The sequence below is a fragment of the Siphateles boraxobius genome, unplaced genomic scaffold, assembly GCF_051911475.1.
Source record: "Siphateles boraxobius isolate OS27281-9 unplaced genomic scaffold, OSU_SipBor_1 6, whole genome shotgun sequence".
In the NCBI taxonomy this organism is placed as follows: Eukaryota; Metazoa; Chordata; class Actinopteri; order Cypriniformes; family Leuciscidae; genus Siphateles; species Siphateles boraxobius.
This window is the reverse complement of record NW_027509186.1, coordinates 3,445,078-3,457,769: the sequence shown is the minus strand read 5'-3', so window position 1 is coordinate 3,457,769 and position 12,692 is coordinate 3,445,078. Positions and strand designations below refer to the sequence as shown.

The window sequence follows — 12,692 nt, the reverse complement described above, 5'->3', positions numbered from 1 at the left end:
ATGGAGCCGGACAGGTTTCAGAGCACAAAAACTCATGTTTCAATGCTTTGCCCCCCTCCGTCTCGCATTGTAACGGCACAGTGAAATTTTCTGAAATTTCATGCCCTGACGCTGACGTGCTTTCCAACACCACATCGTTAAATCTTGGTTTGCATGGCAAGTCATATGGCCTTATTGTGGACCGGGCTACACCCGAGTCCACGAGAAACTCTATCATTGTACCGTCAACTAACAGTGGATATCTCGGTAGTCTTAAAAATCCTGAACCTTTATACATTCTCAGACATTCAGCAGAAACAGCGTTATTCAAATTTTCATCACTCACACATTAAGGTTTGCTAGCATTTTCTTCGTTGCAAGAAGCATTATGTACATCAGTGTATGTGTGCGTGTTGTGTGTGTGTGTTAAAAAATTTTCACTTCCCTTTCTCGCAGTCGGTTGAATGCCTGTCGCTCGCCCTCCCCTCTCCTGTTCTCCGTTCCTCTGTAGTCAATCCGCCTTCCGCGCCTCCGGACAATCCTTCGCCCAGTGTCCATCGCCCTTGCATACTCTGCACTTCGTGCATCTGACAAAGTCATGTTCGTTGCTTTCGCACAGTCCACATTTCCACTTTCCCTGATACACTTTCTTCTTCTTGTTGGCCCAGTTCTGCCGCGCTGGTGGTGCGCTCGTGCTAGCTTTGATCTGTGATAAATAGGAGCGTTTCGTTTTCAGTCTTTTCTCTAAGGGTTCGAACCTGAGAGCTCGTGCTTTCAAAGAAGGTCCCAGTTTCAATTCACTCGAACATCCAGAGCACATCAAGGGCACGCGCCGTGCACAAAAAGAGAAGTCTGAAGGACGGGGTGGTGACATGGAGCTCAATTTCAATGGCACCCAGAAAATCTTGCCGTGACCCGGATTCGAACCGGGGTTGCTGCGGCCACAACGCAGAGTACTAACCACTATACAATCGCGGCGAGCTACCGGTCTACCTGACGTGTCCCTGAATACAAAGGGGCCTTGTCATCTTTAGCTTGCAGACAAAACTGTTTCTTACCAACATGACTCTATTCAAGGGTAATACTGTAACAGTGACTTTTTTTCCTTTTATAAAGTTTAAGCTAGGCCTCCAGAAGGTTACAAACTAAAGCAGGCTCATGCTGTCAACGTAGTCGGCAGGATTCGAACCTGTGCGGGGAGACCCCAATGGATTTCTAGTCCATCGCCTTAACCACTCGGCCACGACTACAGGCTGGCTGAAAGGGGCACGTCGTTTGTGGATTGGTGCCTTGCAGCGTCGCTGCCCGAGGCCAGTGTAGATCAGCAAGAACTCAACAACAAAACGTACCGCTCCACAAAATGAGGCTTGTTCGCCTGAACAGGGACTTGAACCCTGGACCCTCAGATTAAAAGTCTGATGCTCTACCGACTGAGCTATCCGGGCTCTTGCTCGAGAAGCGAGCGTGCTGCGTGGGAACGCACAGCAAAATGAATCGTATTGGCGCAGAAAAAAGAGTGTCCTCCAATGCGTTGCGTTTCCTTCTTCGAAGATTCAGAATGGCCGTCAAAACGTCTGCTATGTCAAAATATATTTGCTAATTAGTGGGAATGCAGCCTAGTAGACTGATGATAATAGTAATTAAAGGAAAATAATGCTAGGAAAAAGAACAAAAACTCACTGCTACTTGTCTGGAAAGCCTCTTCACACGCTTCAATGCTGTTGACTTGCCGCGCTCCTATCGTTATTGTAAACTTGTGTCAAAGGCGCAGTTGTTTGTAGCAAATAGCAAGCCCGCGGCACTCTAGGTAACAGCCAGCGAGTGTACTGACACCTAGCGATTAGAAAATATACACGCACCATATTCTCTCTGAAGCAAGATTCTTCCGAAATAAATAGGAGCGTTTCGTTTTCAGGCCCCTGAATACAAAGGGGCCTTGTCATCTTTAGCTTGCAGACAAAACTGTTTCTTACCAACATGACTCTTTTCAAGGGTAATCCTGTAACAGTGACTTTTTTTCCTTTTATAAAGTTTAAGCTAGGCCTCCAGAAGGTTACAAACTAAAGCAGGCGCATGCTGTTAACGTAGTCGGCACGATTCGAACCTGCGCGGGGAGACCCCAATGGATTTCTAGTCCATCGCCTTAACCACTCGGCCACGACTAGAAGCTGTCTGAAAGGGGCATGTCGTTTGGCTTGGTGCCTTGCAGCGTCGCTGCCCAAGGCCAGGGTAGATCAGCATGAACTCAACAACAAAACGTACCGCTCCACAAAAAGAGGCTCGTTCGCCCGAACAGGGACTTGAACCCTGGACCCTCAGATTAAAAGTCTGATGCTCTACCGACTGAGCTATCCGGGCTCTTGCTGGGGAAGTGTGCGTGCTGCGTGGGAACCCACAGCAAAATGAATCGTATTGGCGCAGAAAAAAGAGTGTCCTCCAATGCATTGCGTTTCCTTCTTCGAAGATTCAGAACGTCCCAATTGCTTTGAATGGGGAACGTTTTGTGAACAGGGAACAGAGTTAATGGACTGGCAACAATCTCCATAGAACATGAATTGGCACAGAGAATCGAAATAGAGGATGCCGTTAATACCTTTGCTGCGATGAAGGCCTGCCGTGCGCGTTTCTGAAATGTAAGTTAAGCTTCATTTGCTCTTTAGTCGTTATTTAAGATGGTGAACCTGCTGATGATATAATGTGCTTGCGGACATTTCATTTGTGTGTGTATACGCACATAAGAAAGTGGTGTAAAGAGATTTGCAACAGTAATTTGAGGAGGTGAAATGTGATTATTTGGAAAATTCCTGTCATGACTGCTTAAAGAAAAATGCCAGCATGCATTTGCCTCCTGCGTAAACTTTAAAATTGTTGACATTTTGGGCACACGAGCGTTGCACACTATTTGCGTTACATGTAGGCCTATGGCTTATTGTTCTTTGTGTGTTGTTGCTGGTTTTGCATTATATGTATATGGCATATTGGTCTTTGTGTGTTGTTGCTGGTTTTGCATTATATGTATATGGCATATTGGTCTTTGTGTGTTGTTGCTGGTTTTGCGTTATATGTAGGCTATATGGCATATTGGTATTTGTGTGTTGTTGCTGGTACGTTGCAAATAGAGGGGCAGCAAAATTGTTTTTCGCCTAGTGCGGCAGAAGTGCACTCATTCGAAGTGCAAAAAAAGCTGTAAAGCACAGGGGGGAGCTTCACAGGGGGTATGGCTTATCTAAATGAGATGTATATGAGCCCTATTGTCACTCCCAGCAGCAGAGACAGGTGAGAACTGCACAATCTTTAGAGGTCGTTTTCTCATCTTTGAGCTTTTTTAAGTGCCTACCTTCAAATGGCCACAACTTCTCCAAATATGATCAGATTTCCATATGTTACATGTTACACATGTTTCAGCTGGCTGAAAGGGGCATGTCGTTTGGCTTGGTGCCTTGTAGCGTCGCTGCCCGAGGCCAGTGTAGATCAGCAAGAACTCAACAACAAAACGTACCGCTCCACAAAAAGAGGCTGTGGTGGCAATTTTAATGATATTCATTGATCTTTAGTAAAATATAGATGATTCAAATAATGTCACATGTGTGTCTCTCACTTGTAGTGAGAGAAGATTCTGTTTATGTACCTGGGGAGGCAGAAGGGGGAGACACTCCAGAGAACAGACGAACAAGGACCTCTGACCTAGATGTCAGAAGGCCATTTGGTGCAGGGGAGCTTAGTGGGCCAACTAGTGACGTCTATGGAAAACTACTGGGAGGAAGGCTCTGGGGGGAAGAAGGCCTTGAAACTAAGATAAAAGCTAGTTCAGTCTGTCTGGGGGTGTGTCACTCTTCTGCACAGGGTAACAACTGTGTATTAGACTGCTCCTATTCTTGCAAGAATAAATACTTCTATTTTATATAATTTGACTCTGAGTGTCTCTTACGCAGTGATGTTTGTTTAAGATGAATTTTTGCCACAACAATTTTGGTGTCAGAGTGGGATTCCTTGGAAGTGCCTTCTGGACCTGAGAGCGGACGGTGTTTGGCCACCTGGACTGAGCAGTTCCAGCTCTACCTCGTAAATTTCAGAGAGAGGGGCCGACCGCTATCAGGGCCAGGAGAAACTCCACTGGAATCAATTGAAAGAACCCGGTGGCAACAGAAGCATCTCTGGTAAGAGACAGTTCAATTTATTTTCTTTTGGGTAAGTTAATTAAATTCAGTTTAATTGGGGAGAAGAGTGAAATTGAACCATATTGGCTGAAGGCTGTTTCTGTGGTACGTAATCTGAGATTAATTGAGATCTATATAGATCAAGAAATTTCAAACAGATACGAGGGAAAATGATCTGAGATTAATTGAGGTCTGTAACAGAACAAGAAATTTCAAGCAGATAAATAATCTGGGATTAAGTGAGAACTGTAACAGATCAAGAGATTTCAAACAGATAGGTACCCTGAAAATTAGTTGTTCCACGACGGAGCAAATTGTTTTTAGGTACTGAGGCTAATTAGGGGGAACCAGAACAGTTTTTGGTAAACCTTAATTAGGAGGGCACTAATAGTGCAACCCGACCGATTTGGGTTAAAAGAAAGAATCGGGTCTGTTGGGGACGCCTAAACAGATTAGAGAAAACGCGCGTTGAAGAGAAATCCACAGGGAACAGAAAACAGCCAGTATGGGAAAATCTCAGAGTAAGCATGCCAAATTTGATACACCGGTTTTCTGTAGAACTAGGATGAAATAGAGGGAACTGTAAGTGAGACTTGGTGGAAGAGGGAAGTGAAAAAACAAATCTGATGTGTGTGTGGGGATTGTGCAAACAATCATGTACTGGTTAGATAATGAAGGAACTGGCATGTTTGAGAAAAGAAAGGAGAAGATAATGAAGGAACTGGCATGTTTGAGAAAAGAAAGGAGAGGATAATGAAGGAACTGGCATGTAGGGAAAAGAAAGGAGAAATATAGTAGAAAACTATATGTGATGAAAATAGACATGGTCTGACAGAATTTATGGAAGTCAAATTAACTGTTTAAATGATATGAAAAGTTTTAGAATAAAATAAGGCATTGTATGATTGACAGGGATTAACATGATATGAAGAATGTTTTAGGCAGAATGGGGAACAATTCTAGATTTTGATAAAATAATGATTGAAATGATGATATATCTGCTTTATTTTATTAATGTTAAGAAAATAAGGGTATTGAAGCAAGTAGCTATAATGGTTGTCTGTGTAATTTACGGACTGAGTAATATAATCTGTTTTGGAGAAACAGTAGAGATAAGACTGAGACAATAATGATAATATTAAGTTGAATCTGCAGACTGACCATGTGATGGAAGGGAAAAGGCTTCAAACCAGTTGTAATGAAAATAATGATGTACAAATTGTTACACTTTATGAAGAGTAACTGAACAGTCCGGGAAAATAAATAAATAAATAAATAGTGAGGCAGAAGAGAGCAAATGCTGTAAACAGCTCTGCTCTGAAGATCTCATTTTGAAGAGATTTGCAGATGATGTTTTGTAAAAGATAAGCTGGGATAACAGCAACAGTACTTGTAATTAGTGTTGTTGATGATAATACCAAATTAGTAAGGTAAAGACAGAAAACAAATTCGAATATTTTGAGCATTCTCTGTGCTGCTCATGAAATTATGTTCTGCCAATAATAATGATGAAGAGTATGAGTTGGCTATTGTGATTGAATCCGCCATTGGTGGATGGTCAAAGGAATACAGAGAACTGCTTATCAGTGGGTCTGTTTACATTCCTGAATGGGACACACACTGCTTCAAGGGTGTGCAGTTAAGTTGAAGCCCTTTGGAAACTCACAGTGATCAAACTGCAAGGTGTCTGATGCTGTAGTTGAGGCTGACACACGAACCAACCAGATGACAGAGAGTGTCTTGATTGTGGTCAGCAGGACCATTTAACACGTGACACATTTCTGATAATAATGTGGGGTTGAAAATAGATCAGTGTTTAAATGACGACAGTGACAATTTTTGGTCTGAGAAATAAGAGAAAAAAAAACAAGGTCAAAAGATTGAAGTCTTAAAGTGAATCCTTTTGTGACTCCAACAAATGTGAGTTGCAAAATATGTAAAGGTAATATAGAGAGACAGATCTCAAAGATGATTTATAATAACTGCACAAGATGCAGAGAAGCCTTGTCAAAATTAGTGTGAATCCTAATTGGAGATTGATAAACTCCAAGAGAAAACTTAAGTCAAATATTAAACTATGGTTGAGAACTTGACAATTAAAATTGAGATTGAGAAATGTGAAACGTTATTGAGAACTAGAATAATTATTTTTATGTAAGAACAAATAAGCAGAAGCAGTAGGCTACTGAATTAACAGTTGCTAAATGTAAAATGTGTTGAAAGGCATCTGATTAAACAAACAGCTTGAAAAGTTGACCATGAAAGAACTAGAAGCTGATGTTTTCCCATACGGAAATGTAATATATGTACATATATGAAATATGCATATATTAAATATATGCACATAGACAGTGAAAACATATATGTACATATATATCTGCCCATATATAAAACGTATTCGAAAATGGAACAATTTCATATATTGACATATAAAACTAGCCCATATATTTTATGTATGTATAATAGTATCTATATATATATGTCACATATATAATTATCAATATACATGACATATATTTCTTTGTATGTATGTTCAATATACAAACTACACATATATGCATAGCATATTGCTTACATATATGTGACATATATATATGCCCCTCATATGTTTTTATATAGTCTTAGTATATATTTTTCATATAATTTGAAATATATATATATAATATATTTTTGATACATGTATGTGGAATATATAAATGGCATATATAAAAACATTGTGTGAGCACATATATTTTGAATATATGTTATGTTCTTATATTATCTATATTAATTGCAAAATATTTTAATGCATGATGTAAACTAAACAAATGTAAAAAAAAATTGCTTTCATTAACTTCATACATTATTTTTAAATATAGGTTATGGACGTGTGCTTGTACTTACACACTTGTAATGAACATGACATGCCTAGCCTTAAATGTTAAATGGTGCAGTTAGCAAAAAATAAGTAATACAGTAAAACAGCTCAAACATTACAATTTTATTCAAAAACAGTTTTAATTCAAAAATAAAAATTAAGCTGTGCAAAATTTGAAAACTTCTGAACACTCAACACACAACTTTATCAATATTTCTCCAAAACATAAAACAAGACAAGAACAAGAATATCCACCAACAGGTACGATACAGACTGTTATTTATTTAAGTTTGGGTCTTCTTGGATGTCCGCAGCTCAGTGACCTTCTGATTGATAGCCACCCCTAGTTGGCCCCTGGTGGTTCCAGGAAATTTCTGGATCACTGCATCTGTATAAAAGACAATGAAAAGCATTTTAGTTTTATAACATTTATCTAAAGACAGGCAAATTATAATCACCTCAAACACTAAATTAACACAGGACATACAGGTGAAACGCGAAAAATTTTAAAATCATGCAAAACTTAATGTATTTCAGTAATTCAAATTAAAAGGTGAAACTAATATATTTAGTATATATAACTATATACATATGCATGATTATATCTTCAGAGGGACGACATTTCTGTATTTAAAATCCTTTTTTTTTATTGATTTCATGTAATATTCTAATTTTCTGAGATTTTGAATTTGGGGTTTTCATAAGCTGTGAGCCATAATCATCAAAATTATAACTTTTGCACAATATTTTAATTTTTATAAGTTTCACCTGCACATTGTTTGGTAGATAACAAACTTAATGTTCCTGAAATTCAAGCATTATTCAGAACCCAGTGTAAGTGTCATCACACTGAAACACCAAGCTGAAACTGATCAATTCTGATGGTTATACTGACACATTTGGTTTTAAACAATTCAAGCCCAATTCACCAAGTAATATACATACTCATTATTGCATCAATTTTTATTCTGTCCAATGGCTCTTTTGATTCCCCAGGGCTTGCATTTTTGGACTTGCCACCTAAGAAAGAGCAACATAATAGAGATTAGAACGAAATCTGAATTAACTCCACTCCTATCTAACTACTCAACCATACATCACATTTTTCATTCTGCTTCAGTAAAATGGGGATAATGTAAATAGTCAAATTTTATATTTATAAAGCATCATATTTCAATGTAAATGTGAATGAGTGTACATATGTCTGTAAATATGCAAGAATTACTATAATAGAGCAGTTTTTTTTTTGTTTACTTTAACCCCTTACCCAAAGACTTCAGATATGATGTTCAATCTACAGAATTATCAAAAAATTATAATAATTATACAGACACTTGAAGACACTATGTCCCATTAACTACCTCTGAGATTGCTCTTAAGAAGTGTATCAATATCAAAAATTCCAAGGAGAAGCATCCGTGCCATGGTAGTGGGGCTGTTTGCATGGCTAGCTGACCACAATACATTTTTTGGTACATAAACTCCTGAGCCCGGGTGAATTTCAATCTGTGGGGAGAGGACAAACATGCATTAATATTAGTGTTATATTACAAAATAAAACATTGCTTTAACAAAAAAGTTTTTAGGGGGCCTGATTAAATGTAGCTTTGCATCGCATACTTTCTATAACATTATTGATTATCGAGTGTAAAGAGTTTTATCTCTAAAAACAGTTAACTTATAACGCTAGTATATGGGGCATATAATAAGTAAATCGCTAGTTAATACCACTAACTAGGCTCAAAATAGCCCCACACTAACACAGTAGTATAGTGAAGCTGGTCGAGGCTGTTTCCCAAAGATGGCTCCGCGATGGTACTGTCTTTATAAAGTATATTATTATTAAACTGTCTATACACTTACAAAGTTCTCAGTGCTTCGGTTTGTATGTAGAGACCCTCATTAAGCTACTGTGTTAGTGTGGGGCTATTTTGAGCCTTGTTAGTGGTATTAACTAGTGATTTACTTTTACTTATTATATGCCTCCATATACTAGCGTTTTAAGCTAAACAGTTTTTAGAGATACAACTCTTTACATTTGATTATCATGAAAACAGATCCCAGAGAACAGTCGACTCGGTACCAATGTGTTATTACACCCCAGGTTCATTTTGTGCCGGAGTTCTCCTTTAACAAGGGCAGAGTACGTACTACAGTTCGGGGCAATGTCAAGCTGTATAATTATTCAAAATCATTATTACTTATAACTTTGCAAATGAATAACTACATTTGGAAATTAAATACTTGTATTAATGCTGTACAAATACAGAAAGTCTTTTTTATACAAGTATGTAAGCTTTACCATAAATAAAAACAGGCAGAGCAACATAAACAACTCTGACAGACTGCTTGTACTTGGGTGTAAAAAATGACTAATCCTGTCAAGATCTAGGGAACATTTGAGTATTAGGTACTCCTAACTTTGAATGATTCATTTTCAGTAATTAATTTCTAAATGTAGTGATTCATTTGCAAAGTTATAAGTAGTGCTGGGCAAAAAAAGATTTTTCGATTAATCGTTTTTTAAAATGTGGTCGATCCAAAATCGATTCTCAACGGCCATGAATCGATTTTTTTCATATTCAGTGCTCGCGGTGCTGCGTCTTCTCTCTCTGCACAAGGGAGCGCTGCAGGCGTCGAAACACACTCGCTTTTAGGAGTGGGGACATGACGGAATATTCACTTGCACAATCGGGCCAGCATTGCATCGTAACTAACATTTATAATTTTCACGTCTTTTTAAGCTTTACCAGTTTAAACATTCAATCAATGTTAAACTATCCCGTGCTCGCGCCCTCTCAGAGATGCTTTTCACTGCGTGCACATAATACAGTAGATAGTACATAGTACTACAGCCTAAATCCGCCTCACAAACAGCTCGCCAGTAACAGAAGTTATTTTTGGTGGATGATATCGCTTTAACAGTTAAAAACACGCAAAATGATGTCAAAACTCTGGTCTTGGTGAGTAACCTCGTAAAGATTATCATAAAGATACCGTCGGTTATGTCTTAAATAAACATAAAACGCGTGTGACAGACAGCATAATGAAACTAATGGATTTGTGCACTATAGTTCTTAAAGTGAACGCAGCCATTAGTGTCTTTCATTAATTTTGTTGTCATAACAACATAATATAGCATTAATTGTACGCAATCATAATTAATAGCCTATGTATTAAATTCAGTAAGGAGTAAAAGACTATCCTGGGTTATTTTACATTGGATTACTTTATTCAGTTTCTGTAGTATTTCTGATCAAAAAACTTTTTTATTTTTATGTCTATTTATTTGTGTCTTTATTCTATTGTATTTATTTGTAATATTTTCAAAGTAATTCAAATATTGAAATCAAGCGTCCATGTGCATAAACTCTTAACAAAAAAAATACCTCATTGTAAAAACAAACATTTAGATGAGATCAATTTAATAGAAAATTCTCTAATTTGTCCAATTTTCAGCATCAATTTTGCATCTTGTATCAAATCCTGTCTATTTATTGTATGCATTTAGTGTATACCGGTAGTGTACCTAAAATAAAAAGAGTTTTATATACAGGTTTGTGGCTCTTAATTTCTTTGTATTAATTAACCATTAGTAAACTTATGTCCACTGTTCTTTTAAAAAAAATAAATATAGGATTTGTATTTGCCTACATCTATATTCATTATAGTCAAATCGAGAATCGAAATCGAAAATGGAATCGAATCGAATTGAGAGCTTGCGAATCGAAATTGAACATCTGAATCGATACCCAGCCCTAGTTATGAGTACAACTTTATAGTGGGCAGACACTTTTTTTACATTTGCAATGCAGATGCTAGTTTTGGGTCTCAGTAAAAAAAAAAAAAAAAAAAAATATATATATATATATATATATATATATATATATATATATATATATCTTGTTACCTTTTTGGGGCTAGATGGTCCATCTTTACTGGTTTCCTCTTGAAGAAACTTAGGGTTTGGCTTAAATTTTCGTTTTTTCAGAGGTTTTGAAGTGGACTGGTGTTGTGTCCTCTGGTGTTGCACTTTTTCTAAGGTGGACTGTCTCTCTGTGGGGAAAAAGGGGGAATACAAATTGTAGAATCTAAAACAAAAGATACAAGGGCTATGGCAATAACAACAACATAGGCTGACCCACATGTAGAAACCCACAATTTTTTCATAATGGGACAGTGTTAAAAATATTAGCACACATTCTGACAGGGATTTAATATCCTGCAAGTTTATATTGGCATCCATTTGAAATATATTTAACTTTACTTAATTATTATAGTTTTAGTTCTATACTCTAAAGACAAATATTGTATTTTTTCCCCACTAAATGTGTCTGACAGCTGAAATCTTACTTTTTTAAGATATCATTCTCACATAAAAAACATTTAAAGATATTAAAATGATACACTGTAATAATTACGACGTTAGCTCTTAACGTTAAACATGAACATTAAAATGCATGCTCACAATAAAGTAGTAGGCTATTAATAGTAACGTACATGATGTAAGTTATTAAAAAATAAATAACTTACTACTAATAAAAAAACCTACATTTAAACACGGTGAATCTGCTCAATTATGTACTAGCTTCGTCGTTCGATCTGTAACTTAGCTTATAGCTCATTAAGTTCAGTGGTCACTTAAATTATGTATTATCTGTGCAATAGCAATGTGTGCATTATAATAAAAGGTCAGAAATTAACTTACCTGCAACTTTATGCACCGTTGCCTCGTACAAAGGCCATCCGCATTTAGGTTTTTTTTTCAGTCCACCTCTCCACTCAATTAAATATACAGAACTTTCATCAAGTCCGTCTAAGAAATCGTTTAAGTTGAATTTTTGTATATGTGACGTTGGAACAATGCTCCAACTTTCCGTTTCTGTTTCATCTTTCCATTCAACAAGGGCGAACATTCTTCAGCCGTTGGTCTATATCCTCCTGATTCCTGAATGCGCTTTGGCGGTCTTTTGACTGCGTTTGAATTTTGGCGCGGGTAATATAGGGCATTAGGCAATGACGTAACGTATTGGGGTGAAACGTATGCTAAATGCATGGCCTGAAATACATGCTGAAAAGTGTTTCTACTATTCTGTTTTTGTTTTTATTTTTTGTTTTTTCAAAAATCAGCTAAGCATATTCATTATGTAAGTCTTGGTTTAGGCCACAGTAATGTAAAATAACAAAACTAAAACTAAAAAATATTTGAACCCTAACGTTATGCAATAAGTAATTTGATGAAAATTATTTAAAGTTAGGTTAGGTCTTTTTTCATTGCATATGTTTACAACAAATTATGTGTAAGCAATCCAATGTGAAGCACATAACAAATACTTTACAATGCATTACAATAGATTAAAAATCATTATTGCACAGACTGCTATTACATAAACCCTCTGTTTACAGCATTATCTACATACATGTAATATATTATGTGTGTGTTTCTGCAAGGTGAATGTGATTTCACCAAGTAGCTATCACCCGGGTAAGGTACTTAACATCAGTTTTATTTATCATTACCCTCTGATTTTAGGGAAAAGTTATGGGGTTAGGTTTAGGGTAAGGGATTGGGTAAAGACTACATTTTGGGACAGGGATGCTGACATGTCTTACTTGGCAAAATCACAGTGACCGTTTGGGCATACGTGTATGTATGTGTGTACATGTGTAATATGAGGTAAGCTGGATTGATGTAGCTA

General features: G+C 37.1%; 1 protein-coding gene and 4 non-coding genes across 5 annotated transcripts; all 5 read right to left on the bottom strand.

The window, feature by feature from the left end:
* Positions 1–1,147: 1,147 nt before the first annotated feature.
* On the bottom strand, positions 1,148–1,229 carry trnas-aga (transfer RNA serine (anticodon AGA)). The gene has a single exon. It is a non-coding gene; the product is annotated as a tRNA-Ser (tRNA).
* Positions 1,230–1,351: 122 nt separating this feature from the next.
* On the bottom strand, positions 1,352–1,424 carry trnak-uuu (transfer RNA lysine (anticodon UUU)). Its single transcript has one exon. It is a non-coding gene; the product is annotated as a tRNA-Lys (tRNA).
* A 638-nt stretch (positions 1,425–2,062) lies between these two features.
* Positions 2,063–2,144, bottom strand: trnas-aga (transfer RNA serine (anticodon AGA)). The gene has a single exon. It is a non-coding gene; the product is annotated as a tRNA-Ser (tRNA).
* Positions 2,145–2,264: 120 nt separating this feature from the next.
* On the bottom strand, positions 2,265–2,337 carry trnak-uuu (transfer RNA lysine (anticodon UUU)). The gene has a single exon. It is a non-coding gene; the product is annotated as a tRNA-Lys (tRNA).
* Positions 2,338–7,103: 4,766 nt separating this feature from the next.
* LOC143715516 (uncharacterized) lies at positions 7,104–11,945 on the bottom strand. Its single transcript, XM_077207328.1, has 5 exons — positions 11,702–11,945; positions 10,904–11,049; positions 8,355–8,499; positions 7,939–8,013; positions 7,104–7,381 (listed from the first exon to the last, which is right to left on the bottom strand). The coding sequence occupies exons 1-5, from the start codon at positions 11,907–11,909 to the stop codon at positions 7,278–7,280; spliced, it is 678 nt and encodes a 225-aa protein (XP_077063443.1). The 5' UTR covers positions 11,910–11,945; the 3' UTR covers positions 7,104–7,277.
* Positions 11,946–12,692: the final 747 nt, after the last annotated feature.

Bases quoted from the DNA above. Each gene is read 5' to 3' on its own strand.
- LOC143715516 (XM_077207328.1), bottom strand. From the start codon at position 11,909: ATGTTCGCCCTTGTTGAATGGAAAGATGAAACAGAAACGGAAAGTTGG. The intron at 8,014-8,354 runs GTAGTTAATGGG...GCTCTTTCTTAG, and splicing joins TCTTAAGAGCAATCTCAGAG to GTGGCAAGTCCAAAAATGCA. The intron at 7,382-7,938 runs GTATGTATATTA...TCTTTTATACAG, and splicing joins AAAAATTGATGCAATAATGA to ATGCAGTGATCCAGAAATTT.